The sequence below is a fragment of the Abramis brama genome (genome assembly GCF_963993115.1).
Source record: "Abramis brama genome assembly, chromosome: 15".
Lineage (NCBI taxonomy): Eukaryota > Metazoa > Chordata > Actinopteri > Cypriniformes > Leuciscidae > Abramis > Abramis brama.
Window position 1 is genome coordinate 7,919,439 of NC_139977.1, and position 20,541 is coordinate 7,939,979.

General features: G+C 38.8%; 1 protein-coding gene across 1 annotated transcript in view; it reads left to right on the plus strand.

Moving 5' to 3' along the window:
• The first annotated feature begins 3,561 nt into the window (after nucleotides 1–3,561).
• Nucleotides 3,562–20,541, plus strand: part of gabra3 (gamma-aminobutyric acid type A receptor subunit alpha3) — a 467,920-nt gene continuing 450,940 nt past the window's right edge. The window contains 1 exon segment of the mRNA XM_084136680.1: nucleotides 3,562–4,437. Within this exon segment, the coding sequence (XP_083992806.1) occupies nucleotides 4,325–4,437 (113 nt within the window). The 5' untranslated portion in view covers nucleotides 3,562–4,324.

Below are 20,541 nucleotides of genomic sequence, written 5' to 3' on the forward strand. Positions count from 1 at the left end.
TTCCTCTGTGGTGCTTTGAGGAAGGGAGAGGAGTATGGCGGTTTAGAAAGCCTTATTATAAAAGGGGTATCCCTACAGGATGTGGTATGCGGCAGGCTGGTCCTGTTTGCTCTCATTTGTAGGATTTTACAATCTGGACCTGGGGTCTACATCAGGTTCTCAGGTGCTTTTGTCTTAGTGTGCTCGCAGTGTTTCACACAGACAGGCACTTGGAAGTCTGTCGATTTGGGGATCCTCGTTGATGATGATGGCGCAGCATGAGTTCCCTCAAAAGTGAACGTCTCTGGTTATGACTGTAACCCTGGTACCCTTAGAAGGGAACGAGACATTGCATCTCCCTGCCATACTGCCTCCCTGTATCCGTGTGATCAACTTGTTTTGGCCTAGTAGATGCTGACAATGTTTGGTCTGGGTGCACTTTATAGCTTCCTGGTCCTGACGTCATTCTGCCTGTGATATTCCGTCATGCCATTGGACTGATTTCACACAGTGCTCCGTAATCACACGGAGGCATTCCCAAAGAATCGATGATGACGACGCAACGTCTTGTTCCCTTCTCAGGGAACCAGGGTTACAGTCGTGGTATGTAATCTGTGGTATGAACGGAAGAGATGGCAGGTGTAGAGCGGATCTAAGTGCAAGGGGTTTATAGAACAAACAAGCATAAACTGAAACTAGAAACTAAGGAACACAAAGAACCAGAGAATACTAGGATCAAGGAATGCACACCAACTGTTTCTTTATTATAGATTATAGTCAACATGAAAAATCAGACGACAAGAGAAAGAATTTCTGCTGTTCTGTACTAGTGCTGTAGATAGAACATGATGTGTAAAGTTGCCACAGCTTTGAGAAAAGAAAGACAGATCAATAGGGTAGATGAAGGACTTATTTATCATGCTACCCTTGTGCTTATACTGTTCTACTGTGTATGTCTTGCAGCAGACATAAAATCAAGGGTAGCACTGCTGCAAAGCCCACAAGCACCTTGGAACCTAATGTATTTTCACCTTTTAATTTAAGATAAGCCATAGCAGCGGGCCAACATGGACGCCAATATCTCATTTCTCCTCGTTGTTGATTGTGGATCAGTCAAAGGTGCTGAGACTTCAGTTCAGCTCTTTCTTTTTTTCTTGAATATAAGTATGCAAAGTTGTGTATGTGTGTTTCATTAATCCTTTGAAATGTATTCAGCATACACAGGTGTTGCCACTAGCAACACATAGCAAAAATGGCTTTGTAAGTACTAGCAGAAAAAAAAAAACAGCCTGCTCTGAATGCAGTTGCCTACTGCAGATTACTTTTGTTAAATAAATTACTTTGTGTTTATTGAGTACTGCTTTGCAAAGGGATTGCATTTCTGTTTTTGGCTCTTTGCAATTAGATTAAAGTCCGCTCCTAATTCTCAATGCACTTAGAGGAACTTGCATATAAATGTTCATATTAATGTTCCTCTCAAAATTTTACAAGTGAAAACAATTTCAAGCCTCCTATCTGAGACATGTTTGCCCCTAGCAGCTTTAGATATATATATATATATATATATATATATATATATATATATAGTATATATTTATAAAAAAGTTCTGCAAAGAAATGTGACTGCAGGCTGCCATTTGGAAGGCTATCAGAGCAAAAAATCTCCAGACAGTTTTATCAAATTCTTGCAGTACTGCTATGCATAGTAAGCTCCAGCAAATACTTGTCACAAACAGGTTGCATTTTCACGCTGACATGTCTAGGGATTGATCCCATACATAAGTTCTTACCAAATATATTGTTAGACATAAAAAAAAAATAAAAAAAAAAATGTTTACGAGACTAATATATAAACAAATTTCAGTCAGGAAACCCTAGAAGGCCAAATCGTGGCCAAAATCGTACAGTGTGCACCCGTCTTAAGATAAGTGAACGTTCTTTTTACTAGATTTATGGTAGATCTGCTTATTGTCCTGTCATTACCTGTTTACAGTCATCCCATGTTTGGTGATATACACTCAGCAACATGCATATATTGGCATGTATTGTCAACTTAATGTGTCTCTTGCTTTGTTGGGGGTTATTTTCATGTATGTTATATGTGCTGCAGCAGCAGCAGCATGTCTATGGATGTATTGGCAGTAGCAAGTCTCTGTACTTGCTCAGCAGCAGCAGCAGCAGCAGCAGCAGCAGCAGCAGCAATTATTAACAGCAGCGTAGCAGATCTATTCCGCCAAGGCAAAATACATTAACACTGACATATCCATCACCATGCTAAACCCTCAGATAGTTGTCATGACTGAACTGATATTATTTCTATATATGATCTTTAACACAATACATTTGTTTTTCTTCAAACAAACAAATAAATACATTCTGGTGATCAGCTATATTGTTGTGTTTTTGAATAATAGTGGGGTTACTGGTTCTAGATGTAATGGTTCACCTTTCTTGGTTTCTTGATCATGGTTTTAAGGCAGGGCCTCAGACTAACTTTTTTTACTAGGAGCACTGTAGCCCTTAACTGAAATTTTTTTGACGCACAAGAAGAAAATTTAGGGGCACACCTTAAATCAACCTGCAACGCATTTATTCACATTTCCCCCCATTTTGACTGTATTATGAAAAATGCCTTAGTAATAAATAGACTTAACGTACAGAAATTACAATGTTTTATTTTAAGTTTACAGGGCTCCAGTCCAGATTAACATTTGAGGGCAGCAGCACCGGAGCCACTAAGTTCTGCAGAAAGTATTTGGCGATACTGTGGGGATAACATTAATTATTATAATTCATAATGTCTTAATATTTATTCAAAAGCAAAACAAGTGAAAAAAATAGATATTAGGGAGTGAAAATAGCTAATAAGCCAATAAGCGCTCCTCTGCAGCCACCTACTGGTCACAATGGCAATTTAATTAATTTATTTTTTAAATACGTGTTGTGTGATCCAGATTGGCCCGTGACTGGCGAGTAGTTCGAATGCGCTGCACTCACCTATTTTTGGTCTGACCTAATAAACAGTCTGCTAAGCACAAATGAGTAGCGCAGTTTCGTTCCGCTTTCATTTCATTTGTCATTTGATGCTGGGCAACGTTTTGGTCGCGCCGCCAGGAAAAATCGTAGCAATCTGGAGCCCTGTTTTAAAGGCATGAATTTGTTTATGTTTAGGGAAAAAAATATATAGAGTTGTAGTATAGAAAATACAAATATATATTTTTTGTATGCAATTTTTATATACTATCTATTCTATAATATCTATAGTTTGTCCAGTTATTAAAAAAATATTTTGACTAAAAAAACAACAACAACGACAACCTTAAAATAATATTTAATAACCTTAAATTCAAATACATAAATTCATGAATATATGAATTCAGAAAGCAAGGATTGCAGAATTTTTACCTAGAATAGAAAAGTTAATCAATCTTTCAACAATCGCTTGACAAGTTTACTTAAGTCTTTAGGATTTGAAAGGAATTACAGAAAGACAGACAGACACAAATATCTATTTAAAGTGCCTTCCTGTAGAAATGTATGTTCTTTGTATTTTTTTATATTAAATTAAATGTCATTTTATGGACCAAGTTGAGCGGATAACTTATTTCTCAGAATGCTATTACCTGTTAAATTTATCTGAATTGTAATCCATTAAATTCCACTTCCAGTCATTTTAATTTATCTTCGATTTCAACTTATACTCCCTTACATGAGTAGAAAGAAAACCAATTCTAAAATTCAGAATTTTGTCCTAAAATTCAACATACATTCAAAGTCAGTGTTCTAAAGTGCAATGTTTTAATCTTGTGTGTTTTCTTAAAAACAAAAACAGTTGTGAGGTGTACAGTAGGTGGCTTATCATTTGTTGTAAATGGCACTTGCTTCAAGAAATGTCTGCTTACAGTAACTGCTCATGACCAACATGAGGCACATGTAGATTGTATTGATCTACAGAAAAAAAAAAAAAAAAAATGCTCCAGATGTGTTATTAAACCACGTTTACAAATGCGTACTACCATGGGTGACTAATTGTATGTTTTTTTATTGAGAAATGTTACACTGTACCATACAAAAAATTATAGCTTTACTAAAAAATAAAATAAATAAAAAATTGGTTTTATTGGCATATACTAAAAAGAATATCAGTACTTGTATTTGTCCTCGAAAGAAATAGTATTGTGCATTCCTATGGCTCATTATTACTTTGTACAGATCACATGCAGGCTGCAGAGCATAATTTGTATTTGAATCTCAGAATGACAGAGGGACAGAGCTTGTATACCATATTCTGAAAATTCTCCACTTTACTAATTTGCTTGTTCTCACCATCTTTACTCTCTTCTTTATGCAGGCTTTCAGGACTCGAAGTGATATGGCTGCCGTTCTCCACAAGCTCACAGCACGTGTCCCCTGCGTGTGGATCTTCCTCATGCTTTTCGACCCCAGCTCACAAAGCGGGTAGGATGACTCATCAACCCTCCCCATCTAGCCTCTCTTTTTCCCATGTTGCAGGCTCTAGGGAAGCATTGCAACTAATACATTCATTAATAAGGTTGTATTACTGTGCAGGGTCTTTTACGATCTGCAAAATGCCATTGGAGCCCACCGTAGTTGGCTGTAAATCGCTCGCACAAACTGCCATGAATTGGATTTTCAGTGGCGGAGCGGGCTTGGTTACAAGTGTGACTCAATAACCTGGAAAGAAACTGACGCTGGAAAAACCTGTGGGATTCCGAGACGAGTTTAGCCTAGATTGTGTTACAGTGATGCCAGTTGGTTTTTTACTGCTCATTAGCTCACTCACACATGTCAGCATTGTGAAGGTACATATAGACAGGGATTTTGTGCTTGCAATCAAGTGCCAGAGCTAATGGTCTTCTAAAAGTAAAATACAACATTAAATTACAACACATGACCCCTTGTCATGACATACATCTTTCCTGGCCGATTCCAAGTATTTTAAGTGCGCAATCAGAAAGGCTTCGATATACTTCAATCAAAAGACGAACTGGTATGGCGTCATTTAGAACAAAATGTGATCAAATTGAAGTTTGTTTGGAGTTTGTTTGGGTCGTTCTAAAACGCTGGCCAAGACAAACAATAGGTGGGTGTTCTCTGGTGCTCCACCTTCTTTGATGTGGAAATCTTCTCTGATTCATCTGTTCAGCCCGTCGAGGTGAGACATGAGTAAAAACATGAGCACACTGGAGAGCTGCTTTGTAGTTGAAATTGTAATCATAATTTTGTAATTATAATATAATTCTGTGACACTGTCGCTGTTTTTCAAATGTAGTAAAGGTTTTCAAGAGAGTTCCACATGTAATACTTATTTCAGATGCTAAGATGTTAGCCAAACATAGCAGTGGGTGTTTATATTGAAGTCTCACAGCAGACGCGTTCTAATCTAACAGAGCGTTCTAATCAGAGGGCTAAAATCAGGGTAGAAAAGGGCCTTTTATTTTTAAATTGACCATTTTTTATGTAAAAATCATATTAACATTATAAGTGCACCTAACCCTAACCCCTTTAAATAAAATGCTGTTTTTTCATTCTACCAAAAATGCTTTACTATTCAACTGAACTGTGCGCCTGCATTTTAGACACTAACATTATGTTCTTGCTCTAACCATGCAATACGTGCATCCTTGTGTGAGCAGAGTTTTGTATTTACTTCAACTGCTCAGTGCTCTGGTAATATTAATGATATGACCCATTTCAGGAGCTGCAAAAATTGCAATTTAAAATCAGAAAATGAGCATATCTCACTTACATTCACTAAAATATTGAAAGGTTAGGGATACTGATTCCAAATGACAACGACAGTGATTGAATGTCAAAGTGTGGTTTAAACGCCCCACAACTGAACTGGAAGTTTTGATTGGTTTTGCACTCGAGTCAGACCTGTTTATTGCCTGAAGCGCAGGGCTCAGCCGCAGTTTGAAAAGTGGCCGTCAAATGCCAGCTCACCCTGTTGTTCCGTCAGCACCTTTGTCATTTTTGTACTTTTGGTGAAAAATAAATGTAGCAAAGTTGCATACTTTATTTTTATTCAACTGAAGTCAAAGTAAAAGTACCACAATTTAATTGTACTCAAGAAAGTAGAACAACTTGAAAAATGTACTGAAGTACTGTAATGAAAGTATTTGTAATTAGTTACTTTCCACCTCTGCTATGCACATTTAAAAATTCATTTAAACACAGTTCCCAGCAGTGGTGTCAGAGTTTTTACAAACAGTATATCATTGTTCAGCCATTTCAAATGTCTTTTTAGCCCTGGGTGAAGGACATAAACAAACTTTTTAGTGAGCATAACAGGGCTTTAACAGTGGCCTAAATCCAGAGCCATCATACCAGAACATAACTTGGTAAGTGTTTAATAGAGAATCATTATACTGCAGATTTCTAGCTGCTTATCAGGATATATTTGGCATTTTCTTGGTACAGCGTGTGTGTGTTGCCAGATATGCGCAGCAGGCGCATTCATCTGGATCCTCACCATCTTTGTCAGAGTAATTAGTCAAAGAAGAACATTGATTGGAATCTACCAATTCCATCTGCCAGTAACATAGACAAAAAAGAGACACATGCACAAGAGAGAGTGATGAAAGAAGCATCTGAGATGAAAGCGGAAGGATAGCAGACGTTAATTTTAGTGCTCCCCCCTCCCTCCACCCACAACACACAAGATATTCAGTAGGGGTGACTGAATGTGATGTCCTTGCTTTGGGAGCAGAAATTTTCCAGAAATTTTCCACTATGTCAGCAGATTGAAAATGTACTGAATTTGATTCAGTGTGATATCACAGCACCAGACTTCTGGAACGTCTATCACTCCAACACCCCCATTACAAATAACACCACATTTTTTTCAGAAGATGATTTCATTTGTTGAAGAGGCTGGCACAAGTTTGACATACTTCTCCCTCTCGAATCAGCATTTAACACCCCTGTTTTACCCCTTGTTCCACAAAATTTGTCAAGTATTAAGTTAAAGAATCAAGTTTCCCTTTCAAGGGAACTCGTGCTGTGTCAAAACGCTGTGGGAATGCTTCTGCGGGAATGTGGGAATGCCTTTGCGTCGTGAAGCACCTATGAAATCAGTCCAATTGCATGACGGAACATCATAGGCGGGTGATGTCATCAACTAGGAAACTATAAAGCATACCTAAAACAGGCAGTGTTAGCAAACACTCTTAGTGAAACCATTTGTCCCCTTGGTGTTTGTCTGTCTCAGCATATGCAGTGAAAACTGTTAGACAGGAGTTTTTCACCATTGTGTAGGTGGCTTTATTGTGGCAAGTGAACAACAATTCAGGAAGTGTGTTCATCCCTGCCCACGTTGTATTACGGGTGGGGATACAGATGTAGATACTAGAGACTCACCACCCCATTTGAGGATCTTGTGACTCACGCCGTAGCCAGGTTAAACATCAACTGGCCGGCCGAGAAACAGGAGCTTCTTCATAAAAGTGAATTAGACAAACGCTTTCTGCCATCACACTCACAACCTCCTCCAAGGAGATGGCCAAGTCAGTCGGCTGCTCTGTGGCAGCTCTCGTGGTTACGGAGAGACATCTGTGGTTAAATCTGTCTGGATTCAAAGAAAAAGACAAGAGCTTTTTATTGGACACCCCAATCTCTCCATCTGGCCTTTTCATCTTTTGTTAAATTCAGTCGCCGATAGGTTCCGGGAGGCAAAAAAGCAAGCGGCGGCGTTCCAAAAATTCCTCCCTCGCCACTCTCAGGTCTCTGGGGCTGCTGAGTGGAAGCATCCCTAGCTGTCTTCGAGCTCCTCACATAGGGCGCATCAGAAGCAGAGCATCGCTACCCGTACTCCCAGAAAGACTGAGGATCGGGGAGACGTTCGCAGTCGAAGTCCTCGAAGGGCAAAACAGATCTGAGTGCTGTTATTGCTTCTAAGAGGGCTTTGGCAGCTTCCGAGGGCAGTGCCCTCAGGGGGCCATTCTGCCAACCCCGCCAATTTGTGTGCTTTGGGAAGTCACTCTGTAGGGAAGCTCAAATTTAAGATGCTACTCTGAAGCAAATCATGTCACAAATGTCCAAGGACTGGTTTGTCACGATAGATCTCAAGGACGCATACTTCCACATATCCACCCTTCCTCAACACAGAAAGTTCCTATTGCGTTTTTCCTATCGGCCTAGCTTTATCACCCCGCACTTTCACAAAGTGTGTGGATGCAGCTCTAGCTCCTCTGTGACCTGTGACTCCAGGGCATCCGCATGCTAAATTACATAAATGATTGGTTGATTATAGCTCAATCGGAGCACCTGGCAGTTAGACATAGAGATTCCATGCTCGCACACATGTTGGGGCTAAGACTGAATGCCAAGAAGAGTGTGTTTTCTCCAGCTCAGAGAACCACTTTTTTAGTGGTTATTTAGTGAAATGGGATTTGACGACAATGCATGCACATCTGTCTCCTGCTCAGACCCATGCAGTGGTGGCTTAAAACCAAAGGGGTTCTCCCAGAGGGGAAACCCGCCCCGCATGATGAAGGCCTTTGTGCTTTAGTTACGTGGAAGCATCCGTGGTTCCTTTCACAAGGACCTGTGCTAGGGGCTCCTTGTCGTTGCGTCACACTTACGACTGATGCAACCCTCATGGGCTGGGGCCGCTTGGCTCATCATCTCTCTTGGCACATAAATTGCCTGGAAATGCTGGCTGTCTTTCAGGCACTGAAACACTTCCTCCCAGACCTAAGAGGCTGTCATGTGCTTGTTCATGCAGACAACACATCGGTGGTCTCTTACATAAACCTTCAGGGGGGGTCTGCGGTCAAGTTGGCTCACCAGATCCTCCTGTGGGCCCAAGGGAAGCTGCTGTCTTTGAAGGCAGTATACTTCCCGGGGTATCTAAATCAGGGAGCAGACATCCTGTCAAGGCAGGGGCCGAGGCCCGGGGAATGGTGACTCCACCCCAAGGTAGTGGAGCTCCTGTGGGAGAAGTTCGGCCGAGTGGAAGTAGATCTGTTCTCATCTTTAGAGACGACACATTGTCCACTGTGGTTCTCCCTTACTCATCCAGCTCCTATTGAACTGGACGCCATGGTACAGATGTAGCCGTGGTTATCTCTGTATGCCTTTTCCGATTCCTCACCCCCATCCAGAGTTATGGTAACTGTGGGCTTGGCCTCTGAGGGGGCCCAGCTCATAAGTTCAGGTCTCTCAACTGAGGTTGTTGAGACCATCCTTCAATCCAGAGCTCTCTCCACGAGGAAACTTTATGCCTTGAAGATGAGATTATTCACTTCATAGTGCGAAAATCACCAGCTGAACCTAATTAACTGCCCAGTGGGTGCAGTGCTGGAATAAGCACTTTGAGGCTTAGACCTGCAGTCTGCACGAGAGTGCCGGCTTGGAATTTGGCCATAATATTGTAAGGCCTTTCCTTGGCTCCCTTCAAGCCTATTAAGGAGGTTCCTGAGAAGTTTCTCACTCTGAAAACTGTCTTTCTCCTCGCTGTCTCATCTCTCAAAAGAATTGGAGACTTGCAAGCCCTTGCGGTATCTCCCACGTGTTTGGAATTTGCTCCTGGTATGGTGAAGGCCTTTCTTATCCCTAAACCGGGTTATATTCCCACAGTACCTACTACTACTGTAAGACCTATTGTGCTGCAGGCCTTCTGTCCTCCTCCCTTTTAGACGTCTGACCAAGAGAAACTAAATTTGCTCTGCCCAGTTAGGGCACTAGATGTTTACGTCCACAGAGCTGCCCTGTGTACAAAATCTGAACTGCTGTTTGTTTGTTTTGGGTCACCCAGGAAAGTTTTCCCAGCATCTAAGCAGTGGATGAGCAAGTGGGTGGTCGAGGCTATCTTACTTGCTTATGAGTCGACTGGCCAGCCTTCACCTTTGGCTGTCCGGGCCCACTCCACTAGGAATATGGCTGTTTCTAAAGCTTTACTGTCAGGAGTTTCCCTCAAAGATGTCTGTGATGCGGCAGGCTGGTCCTCACAGGCTTGGGTCATTGGACTGACTTTTTGCATCCTTCACAACGCAGTCACACAGAGGCGTTCCCACAGCGTTTCGACACAGCGTCTCATTCCCTTTTCAGGGAACCATGGTTGCATAGGTAACCGAGACATTCCTTGGGCTCAGATCACAAAACAGATCACTTTATTTTTTTTATTCTACCTAATGAGAATTAATGGTGTGAAAATATAGCTTTTTGTTTAAAGGGATCACATTTCCTTTGATCTCTTAACATATAGAGGTCATTGTACTATATAGTTTCAAAAACTTTTATTGCTGTTTATGCATTGGTAAATCAAGCCAGGGACTAAACAGTCAACTTTACATTGTGGTAGGTCTAAATATAATGCTGTAATCAACACTTTTCACAATCAGTTCCAATTTTAATATATTTTGGTCACACGTAGGTGTTTTTAACTAATATCAATAAATCAGTCAATCAAATAAAATGTACTATGTACTTATTTTATTCATTTTGTATTGCAAAACATTTTAAAAAAACAACAAAAACAACAATTATAGATGTAATTACAGAAATTAGTTATATGCAGGTAATTAAAAAAATAAGTACAATGTAAAAATCTGTATGTACGCAATAAGTGCATTGTGTCAAATCACTGAAACGGACTTGGAAGTGGACTCTTGGCTGAATTTTGGAGTGGGTTCTGGGGCTGGAGTGGACTCTGGAGCAGATGAGATGGTCCTGTTGTTCAGGGATGTGGAGGTTTGGTTGCAGGCTCGAGGGTGAGTTGGAGTGCCCAAAAGCTTTCGGGATGGTACTAGATAAGGGTTGTAATTGTCCTCTTTAGCTTCTTCAACCAAGAAATCAGAACCATTTAGCCAAAGGAAAAAAAGAATGGAAATGGCTAAGAGTGAATCACAACGCCCAGGAGACAGGAACCGAATTACCTCATCATCCAGTCCCATCTGAAAGCAGCCATTGAGTGTAGTTCTGCTCCAACTCACCAGATGGGAAAACTCTAAAAACTTCCACGTACTGCTCCAGATGATGACCATCTTGATGGAGGGAGCCATTATTTTATCTTAAAGGTTCCAGTATTCTGTAATGCTGTATAGTTAAACACTCACTGGAAGCAGGAATCCAAATCCACAGAAGTCACAAACAGAAGCGAGGGTATCGAAGGAGTAATAACAGAATTACACAGCTTACTACCGGAACAAAGATCTAATGCAAACTGAGTGCTTATATATATATATATATACAGCTGACAAAGGGAGAAACTAAATAGACACACCTGAACTGAGAAACCCAATCAATTAGAAACCATGGAGACAAACAGACATGGAGAACGGAGGAGGAGAACTGAACAAATTAACAGCTTAGAAGATTAACAAAGAAACTCAAACATGAACAGAACAGAGAAAAAAAAAACTGATTTAAAAAAAAAAAAAAACTCAAAATGTGACAATCGTAAGTATTTGTAGTTAATTATTATTACTCAATCCTAATGTATAATTACACTGTAACAAGGACACCTTAAAATAAAGGTGTAACCCCAATTATTAATTTAAATGTTAGTACATAGCTGTTACAGACACTAACTATAAAGCGGGACCCTTATTTCATTTAAAAAAATAAATAAAAAAAAGTCTAATCATAGCAGTGTAACATTCATGATGTGTCTTTTTTATAGTTTCATGGTCTTGTTTTGTTTAGCTTATAGTCTTGGTTTTGCCTGAGTTCTCATTTGTTACTATGGTTTCTGATTAGCTCACACCTGTTCCTTGTTTCTTTGATTCCCTGTTTCTGTATTTAGGCCTTCAGTTTATTCAGTTTATAGGTCTGCATTAATGTTATATGTTTTTGTGTAGTTCTTGAAGTGTTCATTAAAATTCATTGTTCACCGTCATTCTGCTTTACTTCACTTTTGAATTGACTCTCCATTTATCATATACATTTCGGATAAGGACAACACTAGCCTTACTCCAGACTTAGAGCCCAGACAGCCTTTAACCATGCCCGCTACAGAGAATCATCCAGAGCCCACCGCAGACTCTGAGCCCGAGCCATCCATGAAGATTGAACCAGACTGATTTCCAGAGCCCATGTTCATCCTGGAGCCCAAGCCCATTGCGGAGTCTGAACAGGTGTGAGAGCCAGCAACATTGTCACCGAGGGCATCTTAGTGGAGTTGGTGTCCCGCCCACATTCTGGTCGCTTAGGTTCGTGCTATGAGCTGGGTCCCTGCTTTACTATTATTTGACGAGATGGATGATATGGTGTTTCCTGGTATACCAGACCCTCTGGTCCTGTTCAGTTTCATGTCACCTTCATTTCTGAAGGTTCAGCCTAGTCCCAAGTCATCTTCATCTTTGCAAAGTATTCAACATGCTTTACATTTTAAAGATTTTCTTTATCTGGGTAGGCATTTACTTGTAATATATTACAAACAGAAAAAAAGCTGACTGTAGACCATATACAACACCGTTAATGTGGTGATGCTACATTGGTGCATCACTTTCAGTATGAAGACCAAGTTATCTGAACTATATCATCATTGATTTTACAACACTACAAGGAAGAGTGCTATAAGCAATTTAAAGAGAAACATATGATACTTTGAACAATAGATTGTTCTATTGCTCAGGGCAATACAGTTCTCTGGGAAACTTCAAGTTGTTTCTTTAAGAATTTAGTGTCTGCTTGTTGGTCTGTCCCAGAAACATGAGCTCATTATTTGGTTGTAAATAATTGATATAGATAAAAAATAAAAATAAAAGAATAAACAAGACTATTAAATGGACAAACCAGGGCCTTGTTACAGCATGCTTCATGGTGCTACTTACTTTGTTGTGCTGAATACATTTCCTTTTGACTAAAGTGAGAGACTTAAAAAGTGCTGTTTATTCAGCTGACCCATTTCCCTTACAGTGAGAGAGGGTTCTTTGGGTTTGATAAGCTTTTATTGTGATCCATAGCCCTTTGTTGCTTAGCTTCTTCCCAAGTAAATTTAATTTCAGCCTTCTCAGGCATGTACAAAATAAAACCTTGGCCAAAAAAAAGGCAGAAAAGAATCCAAGAAATGAGGCAGTGCGAGCCAATGGACCGAGGCTGAATGTTAGCATTAAAGTTGGTCTTCTATCAGGGGAAAACAAACAAATAAACAAACAAACAAAAAAACATGTCTTAGTGTAGATTAGATGTGCTCAATGTTATCTAGGCAAGCGTCTGCAATCTGGATCACATACTAATAAGCATTGAGAATGGTGAAGTAATTCTTCCAGCAACCCACTATCTCCATCATCAAACTCACTCCGCCATATCAGAGGCACTACTGGAGACAACATAATAGCACATCTTGTGTCCTTATTGTCCCCAGCTTCTTACTAGCAATATACTTGCCTGTAAAGCTTCAGGAGTTGTTGTTAAACAAGTCTAAATGACCACTGACACTCTTATTTTGACTGCCAGGTCCTTATATTTGTCTATTCTGGATGGCAGATCAAACCAGCTGAAACCCTCTGCGCATACTAACAAGGCAACCTCAATCACAAGAAAGACAAGAGAGTGGCTCTTTGACGTTGACCTCGTCACACACTTTTAGCTTCGACTAGCTACTCTTTTATTCCCCCATGCTGCAGAGAGAAACAATCTGTGTGGATGGCTCATTTCCATGGATATTTGCGTGCCTCCTTGAAAATGCAGCAAGCCCAGAAGACCCATGACCAACTTTAGGCATAATCCCTTTAGACTTCAGATCAGCAGAGTGCTTATACCTCATGAGTATCTCTCCGAATCAGCACAGTTGTCGCTCAACGAGTCCTGCAGGCTCGCTGATGCTCTACGATACTATCACACAACTCTAAATCGGCTTTTGTAACAGCACAGGCCGAAGACTTTGCTAATGGATAAAGTTGTCACAGACAAATTTCCCATATTAGCTAATGTCACTCTACGCATCGCAGCCATCCCTCACTGTGCGCAAGTGCACCGATAGGCAGGGTTTGATTAAACTATTATTCACAACAATCCATCTTTTACATATGAATGAGCCGCTTGTGTTTTGCCTCCCAGACGAAGTGCTGCAGCCTCTTTTCCGTCACGCTCACACACAAACACACACCCCACCCCTTAATGGTGCAATCTTGGGTTAACGATAGTGGATAGCTCGAACCTCTTTTGTTTTCTGTTTTGTTTGGAATCAGTATCAGTGCAACTGTCCAAAGTGACATAAAATCAATAACAAAGAAGGGGAGAGAGTCACTCCTACACTCCTTCCATATGGATTACCTCTGAACTTCTCGCGCAACGGCCCCTCTCTCCCTCCTGCTCTTCATGCATGCATTATTCACAGGCTTCAGAAGGAATGGGTGGCACTCAGAGATGTGACCAAGCCAACAAATAACATGCTGTCAATGGCTGGCGTGAAGTTGTCATGGTTAATGTGTTAGAGAGTTGGGAGAAAGGGTAGTTGAGGGGCAGGAGTCCACTTAGCAATTTCTCAGCGTGCATCACTTACCAAGAGTTTCAACGTTTGCCACCACCAGCAGGGTAATTTATCAGGATTTGCAGTTGCATTACTTCAGTGAACATTCCACTAAGTTAAGTTACTAAGTCACTAAGTACTCCTAAAAAACATTGTGACAACAGGATTTAAAAAAAAAATAATAATAAATTGCTGGATTACACTTTTAAATGTAAGTATTGGGTTTCAACTTACTCAAATAATCGAATGGATCTAATGATATAAATGTAACTGCAGACATAATTTTTTCTTTGTCTATTACAAGTAGCGCATACAGTATGTTTCCCATGTTGTGATACTGCTGATACTGATGCTAATTAGGTAGTATGTTTTTCCCTGTCTCACTGTAGCATTTCTACACTTGTTGATAAACTGAGTAATAGCATTGTCAACATCAGAAACGTTAAGTGGCTGATGGTCTCAGCTGGCTTTGTGGGAAACTGATTACATTCCCCGTTGGCTTAGCGGAGGGTATTTCTGAAGGGCTGCAGGCCAAAAGGAGGAAATCAATGTCACCATCCTAGTGCATGGAACGAACACTATCTCATTCCAGTCGCAACATGAGCCTTTATTTTGAAGAAGGATTTTACACGGCACGTGTTTGTTTCATACAAGAGGTAAAATGAAACGAAATAATGCATGTTTCAACATAAATCCTACTCTGTCAGTGGCCATAATGTATTCATAGTGAAAATGACATTTCAAGTACTCTTCAAAACATTTTGAATGGAAAGCATTTTAATTTTAGTTATTTTTTTTGTATTTTCTCCAGAGTGCTCTGCAGGATTTTTTAAATGTGTAGTGGAACTTGGGAAGGCCTGTCAAAAATGGACCATCAGCTGTGGATGTTTTAATCCTCCCCGCTGATTTGTTTCTTAATTGCACTGAGGGAAAATCACAGGTTTAAAACAGCTGTGCGACTTTTGTTGCAGACACAGGCTTTCTTTTCTTTCATGTATCACATCCATATCAAATATGATCCATTATGATTTTGAGAAACGTTTATTTGTCTTTCAATCATCATATTGCATCGCATTATAAGTTTTGCCCCCACAATAAAAACTACAGAGCTGTGATTTTAAGACTTAAATATCATCTTACTAAGACATTTTATTGTGCGATACAGAAAGATGTGTTGATAGAAATTATATTTATATGCAGTTTTATATGCAAAATAGTCTGCTATTGTTAATATTTAGCCTAATTGATTTAAAATACAAGATATCAGACTTATATCTCACTTTTTGGCAATTTGTGATGCGATCTGGGAAAACCCGTCAGATGTTGCGCTGGTATGTTTTCAGTAAGGTCTAAAAATAGATTGAATGTAATTTTTTTTGTCAAAATTGGGTTTTCATTAAATTATTATTCTATAACATCTTGTCTATCATCTCTGAATGTATATTGGCAAAATTCACTAGTTTAGTGCAGAAAAATAGTGATTTATAGTGGCAAGCTGAAAAGACTTTGTCTTTCTCTTTAAGAACACGTCGGAGGAGGTGCAAAAAAGTTCACCAAGTTCAACACACAACATCTAGAATAAAGGTGTATCAATGCGCAATTCCCACCAGTCCTGTTTAAACTACAACGGCACCCAAGTTTTTAATTTATTTTTTTCATTTATTTTTTTTAGCCAACGTTATTGTGAGATGTGGAGCGGAGCACAAGAGAACAACGGAGTCTGATGTAGCTGCTCACTTAAAAAGATCTTGCTTGCCTCTCAATCGTCCAATTTCAAAACGGTTTTCACAGGATGAATTTTGAGTTCGTAAGCTTTCGAATGATACCTAATCTTTGATGATTACTAAAATATGTGATATGAAAAAAGGCAACACAAAAGACCGCCAATTATCCCGCTAGCAGGACGTGACAGATTTGGAAAGGGCTTGAAACCAGCTTTAATATGGTATCAAAACCTGTAATCGGTCAAATTTCACCATGTGGTGGGTTTTCCCAGATCGCATCACATTTACATTTCAGAAACTGTACCAAATTGAATGTTTTTGCTCGGTTTGGGCCTCTGAGTAAAATTGTATTTTATTTAATTTTTCTTGAGTGTGAGCACCAAATTCTACTATATTATACTATATGAGCCATAAAAAGCTGAATCATGATATTCAAAAAAAAAAAAAAAATTCACTCTGAGTTTTTACATTTTTGCTTCTCTTTCTAACTGTCTTTTTGAATCCATGTCCTCCATATCCTGCCCTTCCTGAAATTACTCCTCATTGTCTTCAAGATAAATGTGTCTGACACTCAAACGTGAGGAGGCTTAGCTGAACTGATGGAGAGTTTTGTCATAGTCTATCAGAAAACAATGACAAGGGTATGTGTATACCAGATAAGATGACCACTGTAAATTTTCGGCAGAGTTAGACCAGCAGAGTTTCACCTTTTGTGGTGAAATTATAACACTCTGTATATGATGGGTGTAGCAGCATTGAAAGTAGTTTCAATGTCTATGCTGTCTCCAACACATGCACTATTTTTAGGTTAACATGAAATAGTATTTGTAACCCAATTTAATAAAGGTGTATGTAATAAAGGTGTATGTGATATTTATCATCTGCAATAATGTTTGTTATAATCGTAATTATTGCTTTACCGAAGTGCAAGCTTACATTTTGGATTGTCACTCACATTGGGAAAAAAAAATCAAACCATAGAATTTCCTGAGAATGTACAATTTTACTGCATGATGCCTATTTTAATGCTGTTAGAATTCCTCTGAAATTCAAGATACCCAGGGCCATTTTTAACCCATGAGTGTTTATTTATTTATATCAAATGATATAGTTAAGCAATATCATATGAGCTGTTTTTTCCCCAAATGCGGGCACGATTGAAAATGTCATATTCATTTTATAAAGTAGTTGAATAAATCACAGCAGAACTGTTTTATGTCTCTGAACAACACGTAGCGGTGCTTCATACTGAATGAATCCACATTTTAAATGAATCAGTTTAATTAATGATTTAGTGACTGAATGAATAGTATGGATGAATGACTTATTAAGACATTAGCTGCGTTCCAATCCAGAAGGCTGCATTCAAGGATGATTGCGTCACCGCTACGCAACAAAGGCTGTGCCAATTCGAAGGCTCTTCATTATAGGATAGAACGGATAGATCCTTTGCGTCATCCCCTACCCCAGAATTCATTGCACGGTTGTGACGACAGGATTTTTTAATTACTCGTTTAAATATAAGTATTGGGTTTACTCTTACTCAAATAATCTAATGTATCTAATGATACAAATGTAAAATATATTTAAAAAAACACACATATATAAAGTGGTTAAAATATTGACTTATATCTTACCAAGATGCAATTTTATATAGTAATGCTCTTTACTATGTTCATACATGCACCAAGGTGAACATATTTTGACAGGTTTCGAACCCTGTTTTGTTTTTAGGCAATTGAACATAAAAAGTCCAGTATAAACGTTACTGCCACTCATCAAAGGCAGCTGTCAGAGTTGCTTGGAGACAAAAACATTCCTCCGTAGGCTAGACCGTCCCATTAAACAAAGCTTGGTCCGACCTTCGTAGCCTTCAACGGCTAGGCATTTGAAGTCTGAGTCCTTCAAAGGATGCAGCCTCTGAATTGGAATGCAGTTAATGACTTGTCACCACCTACTTATTGCCTAGATGAAGTTAAATCTTGGCTAGCTCAAAAAATTGTATCTTTAAATGAAAACAAAACCGAGGTGATCATTTTTGGGCCCACTGATAATTCTCAGGCTACCAGCTTCGATCTTATCCGGTTTATATCTTCACGTGTACGGAACCTGGGCGTTCTGCTAGATGAGTCTTTAAACCTTGACAAACACATTTCCTCTGTAATTGGCTCTAGTTTTTATCAACTTGTTGTCTAAAGTCAAACATTTCCTAAATCATAAAACTCTAGAGATGGCTGTTCATGTCTTATTACCTCATGTCTAGACTACTGCAATTCACATTACTGCGGGATTTCAAAGTCTCAAATTGGTCTTCAACTAGTTAAAAATGCTGCTGCAAGATTCCTTCTTAACAGCCGTAAAAGCGCCCATATCACCCCAATTCTGAGGACACTTCATTGGCTGCCTATTAAATTCAGAATTGATTTCAGATTGTTTTCCATGGCTTATAATTATAATTATTTTATTTATTTTTTATTGTTAATTAACTGTTTTAACTGTGTTTTAGCTATGTTGTTTGTTTACCTTTTTCCTTCCTTTTGAACCTCTGTACAGCACTTTGATCAGTCATGTGGCTGTTGTATAAGTGCTATACAAATAAACTGAACTTGAACTTGAAAGTTAAGATTCATACTTAAAGTGTCAATTTTTGAAAGGAAAATGGAAAAAAAGTCCTAATTAAATATTCAATTAAAAAAACAAAAAAACAATTGCTTTGCATTAGGCAATTTTACATGCAGTGTAAATGCATTTAAGTCACCTCTGAGCTGCATTAAACAGTCTGTATAAATACATCCACATGCCAATGTACAGTTTCTGTGTCACCTCTGCAATGCAAAGATAGATTTATTTGATACTTCTTTCATTTAATTAGTAACAGTGTCTTATTATTATAATTGAATTTGTTGATTAAATGTAACAATATGACATGAAAGATGATGCGTATGTCTAAAAAGGTTTAAAAATATTGCCTCATAATTTAAAACATAATTTTTGACACTGCTGTGAGTAAATCACCACACAGTTAGCTGTCCATGACAAATACACCAGTGAAGGTACTAGCACAAAAACACACTCAGCAAAATATTGGCTAATTATCGTTATTTACAGAGATATCATTTTTGTCAGTATTGCACTCACCTAATAGTATTATGCATTTAAGAGTGAAAATGTATGCTGGGAGTTGATTTTATTCATCGGGCATTAATTGGACTGTGAAAACTGGCCATTTCTACAAGACCTCATTTGTCCTAGGTCTCATTCACTAATGATTGCATGGATTATTCTTATTTATACACATAGGAGAACTTCTCACGAAAATCTTCTGCCTGATTCACAACACGTGCATACGCACATGAATTTGTTCTTAGCCTTGTTTTAACATTAATGAATTTGGAGTATTCTAAATGAGTGTCCGCGTGCCCAGAGACAGTAATTTGCACCCAAACCATGTCAATATAAGGGCTTTCCACACACCGTTTCCTTTTGTCGCTCACAGCAAACATGACCCTCTCTAAAGATGCGCTCTCGCCTGAGATCACACACAGTAAGATCCTGGTGCAATGCAGAGTGTACCATCCTCAAAACAAGTCTTAATGCAATAAACACCTTTTACATGGACCCAGATTACATATAATGAAATATATTTAAGATCTATATCTTTGTATACAATTTCATCTTAACCCGTTTATAACACCATTCAGGGTACGGTACGTGATTTGTTGTTCCTACTTTTTTTTTCAGAAATTTTGAATACATTTTATTGTACTGCATTTTATTGTATGCTAAAACAAAATGAAAGTTATTGATAAATTATGTTTTTGTGAAAACTTTCATACGCAGATATCACATACAAATTTGTGCATACGCACGATTAGTGAATGAGAATCAATGTCTTATTTTTTCAGCCCCAACCTGCTATCCACTAAAAGAACAAATCCGAAATTAGCCATTGGTTAACATTAACCAATAGCTTGTGCAGCCTAGGTTACATCGGCCTAAAACGAAAGTTGTCACAGCCGGAGCAAGTTGAGCAAGAATTTGAGACTCCAATAAAATATTACAGTGCAGTCTTGACCTGTCTGAGGCTAGGTGGAAAATCATTGTTTGTTCACAATACCTTGGGCTATCTAGTGAAAGCTACAAACTGTCTGTAAAATAATGAATACAGTTAAAGTATGAGAAGGCTAGAAGACACATTCAGAAAATGTACAAAACATTATTTAGACTACAAGCTAAAATATGCTCTTTCTGAGTTTATATTTGGTGGATTTATAATTCATAGGGGGCCTAATGCAGAATCTCTTAATTTAGCTGAAACCTCTGAAAAAAGTAGCTTTTAATGAACAAGGTTGAAAGGTTACACAGTATTAAGTGCAAGTTCAGAATGACTTCCTCTAA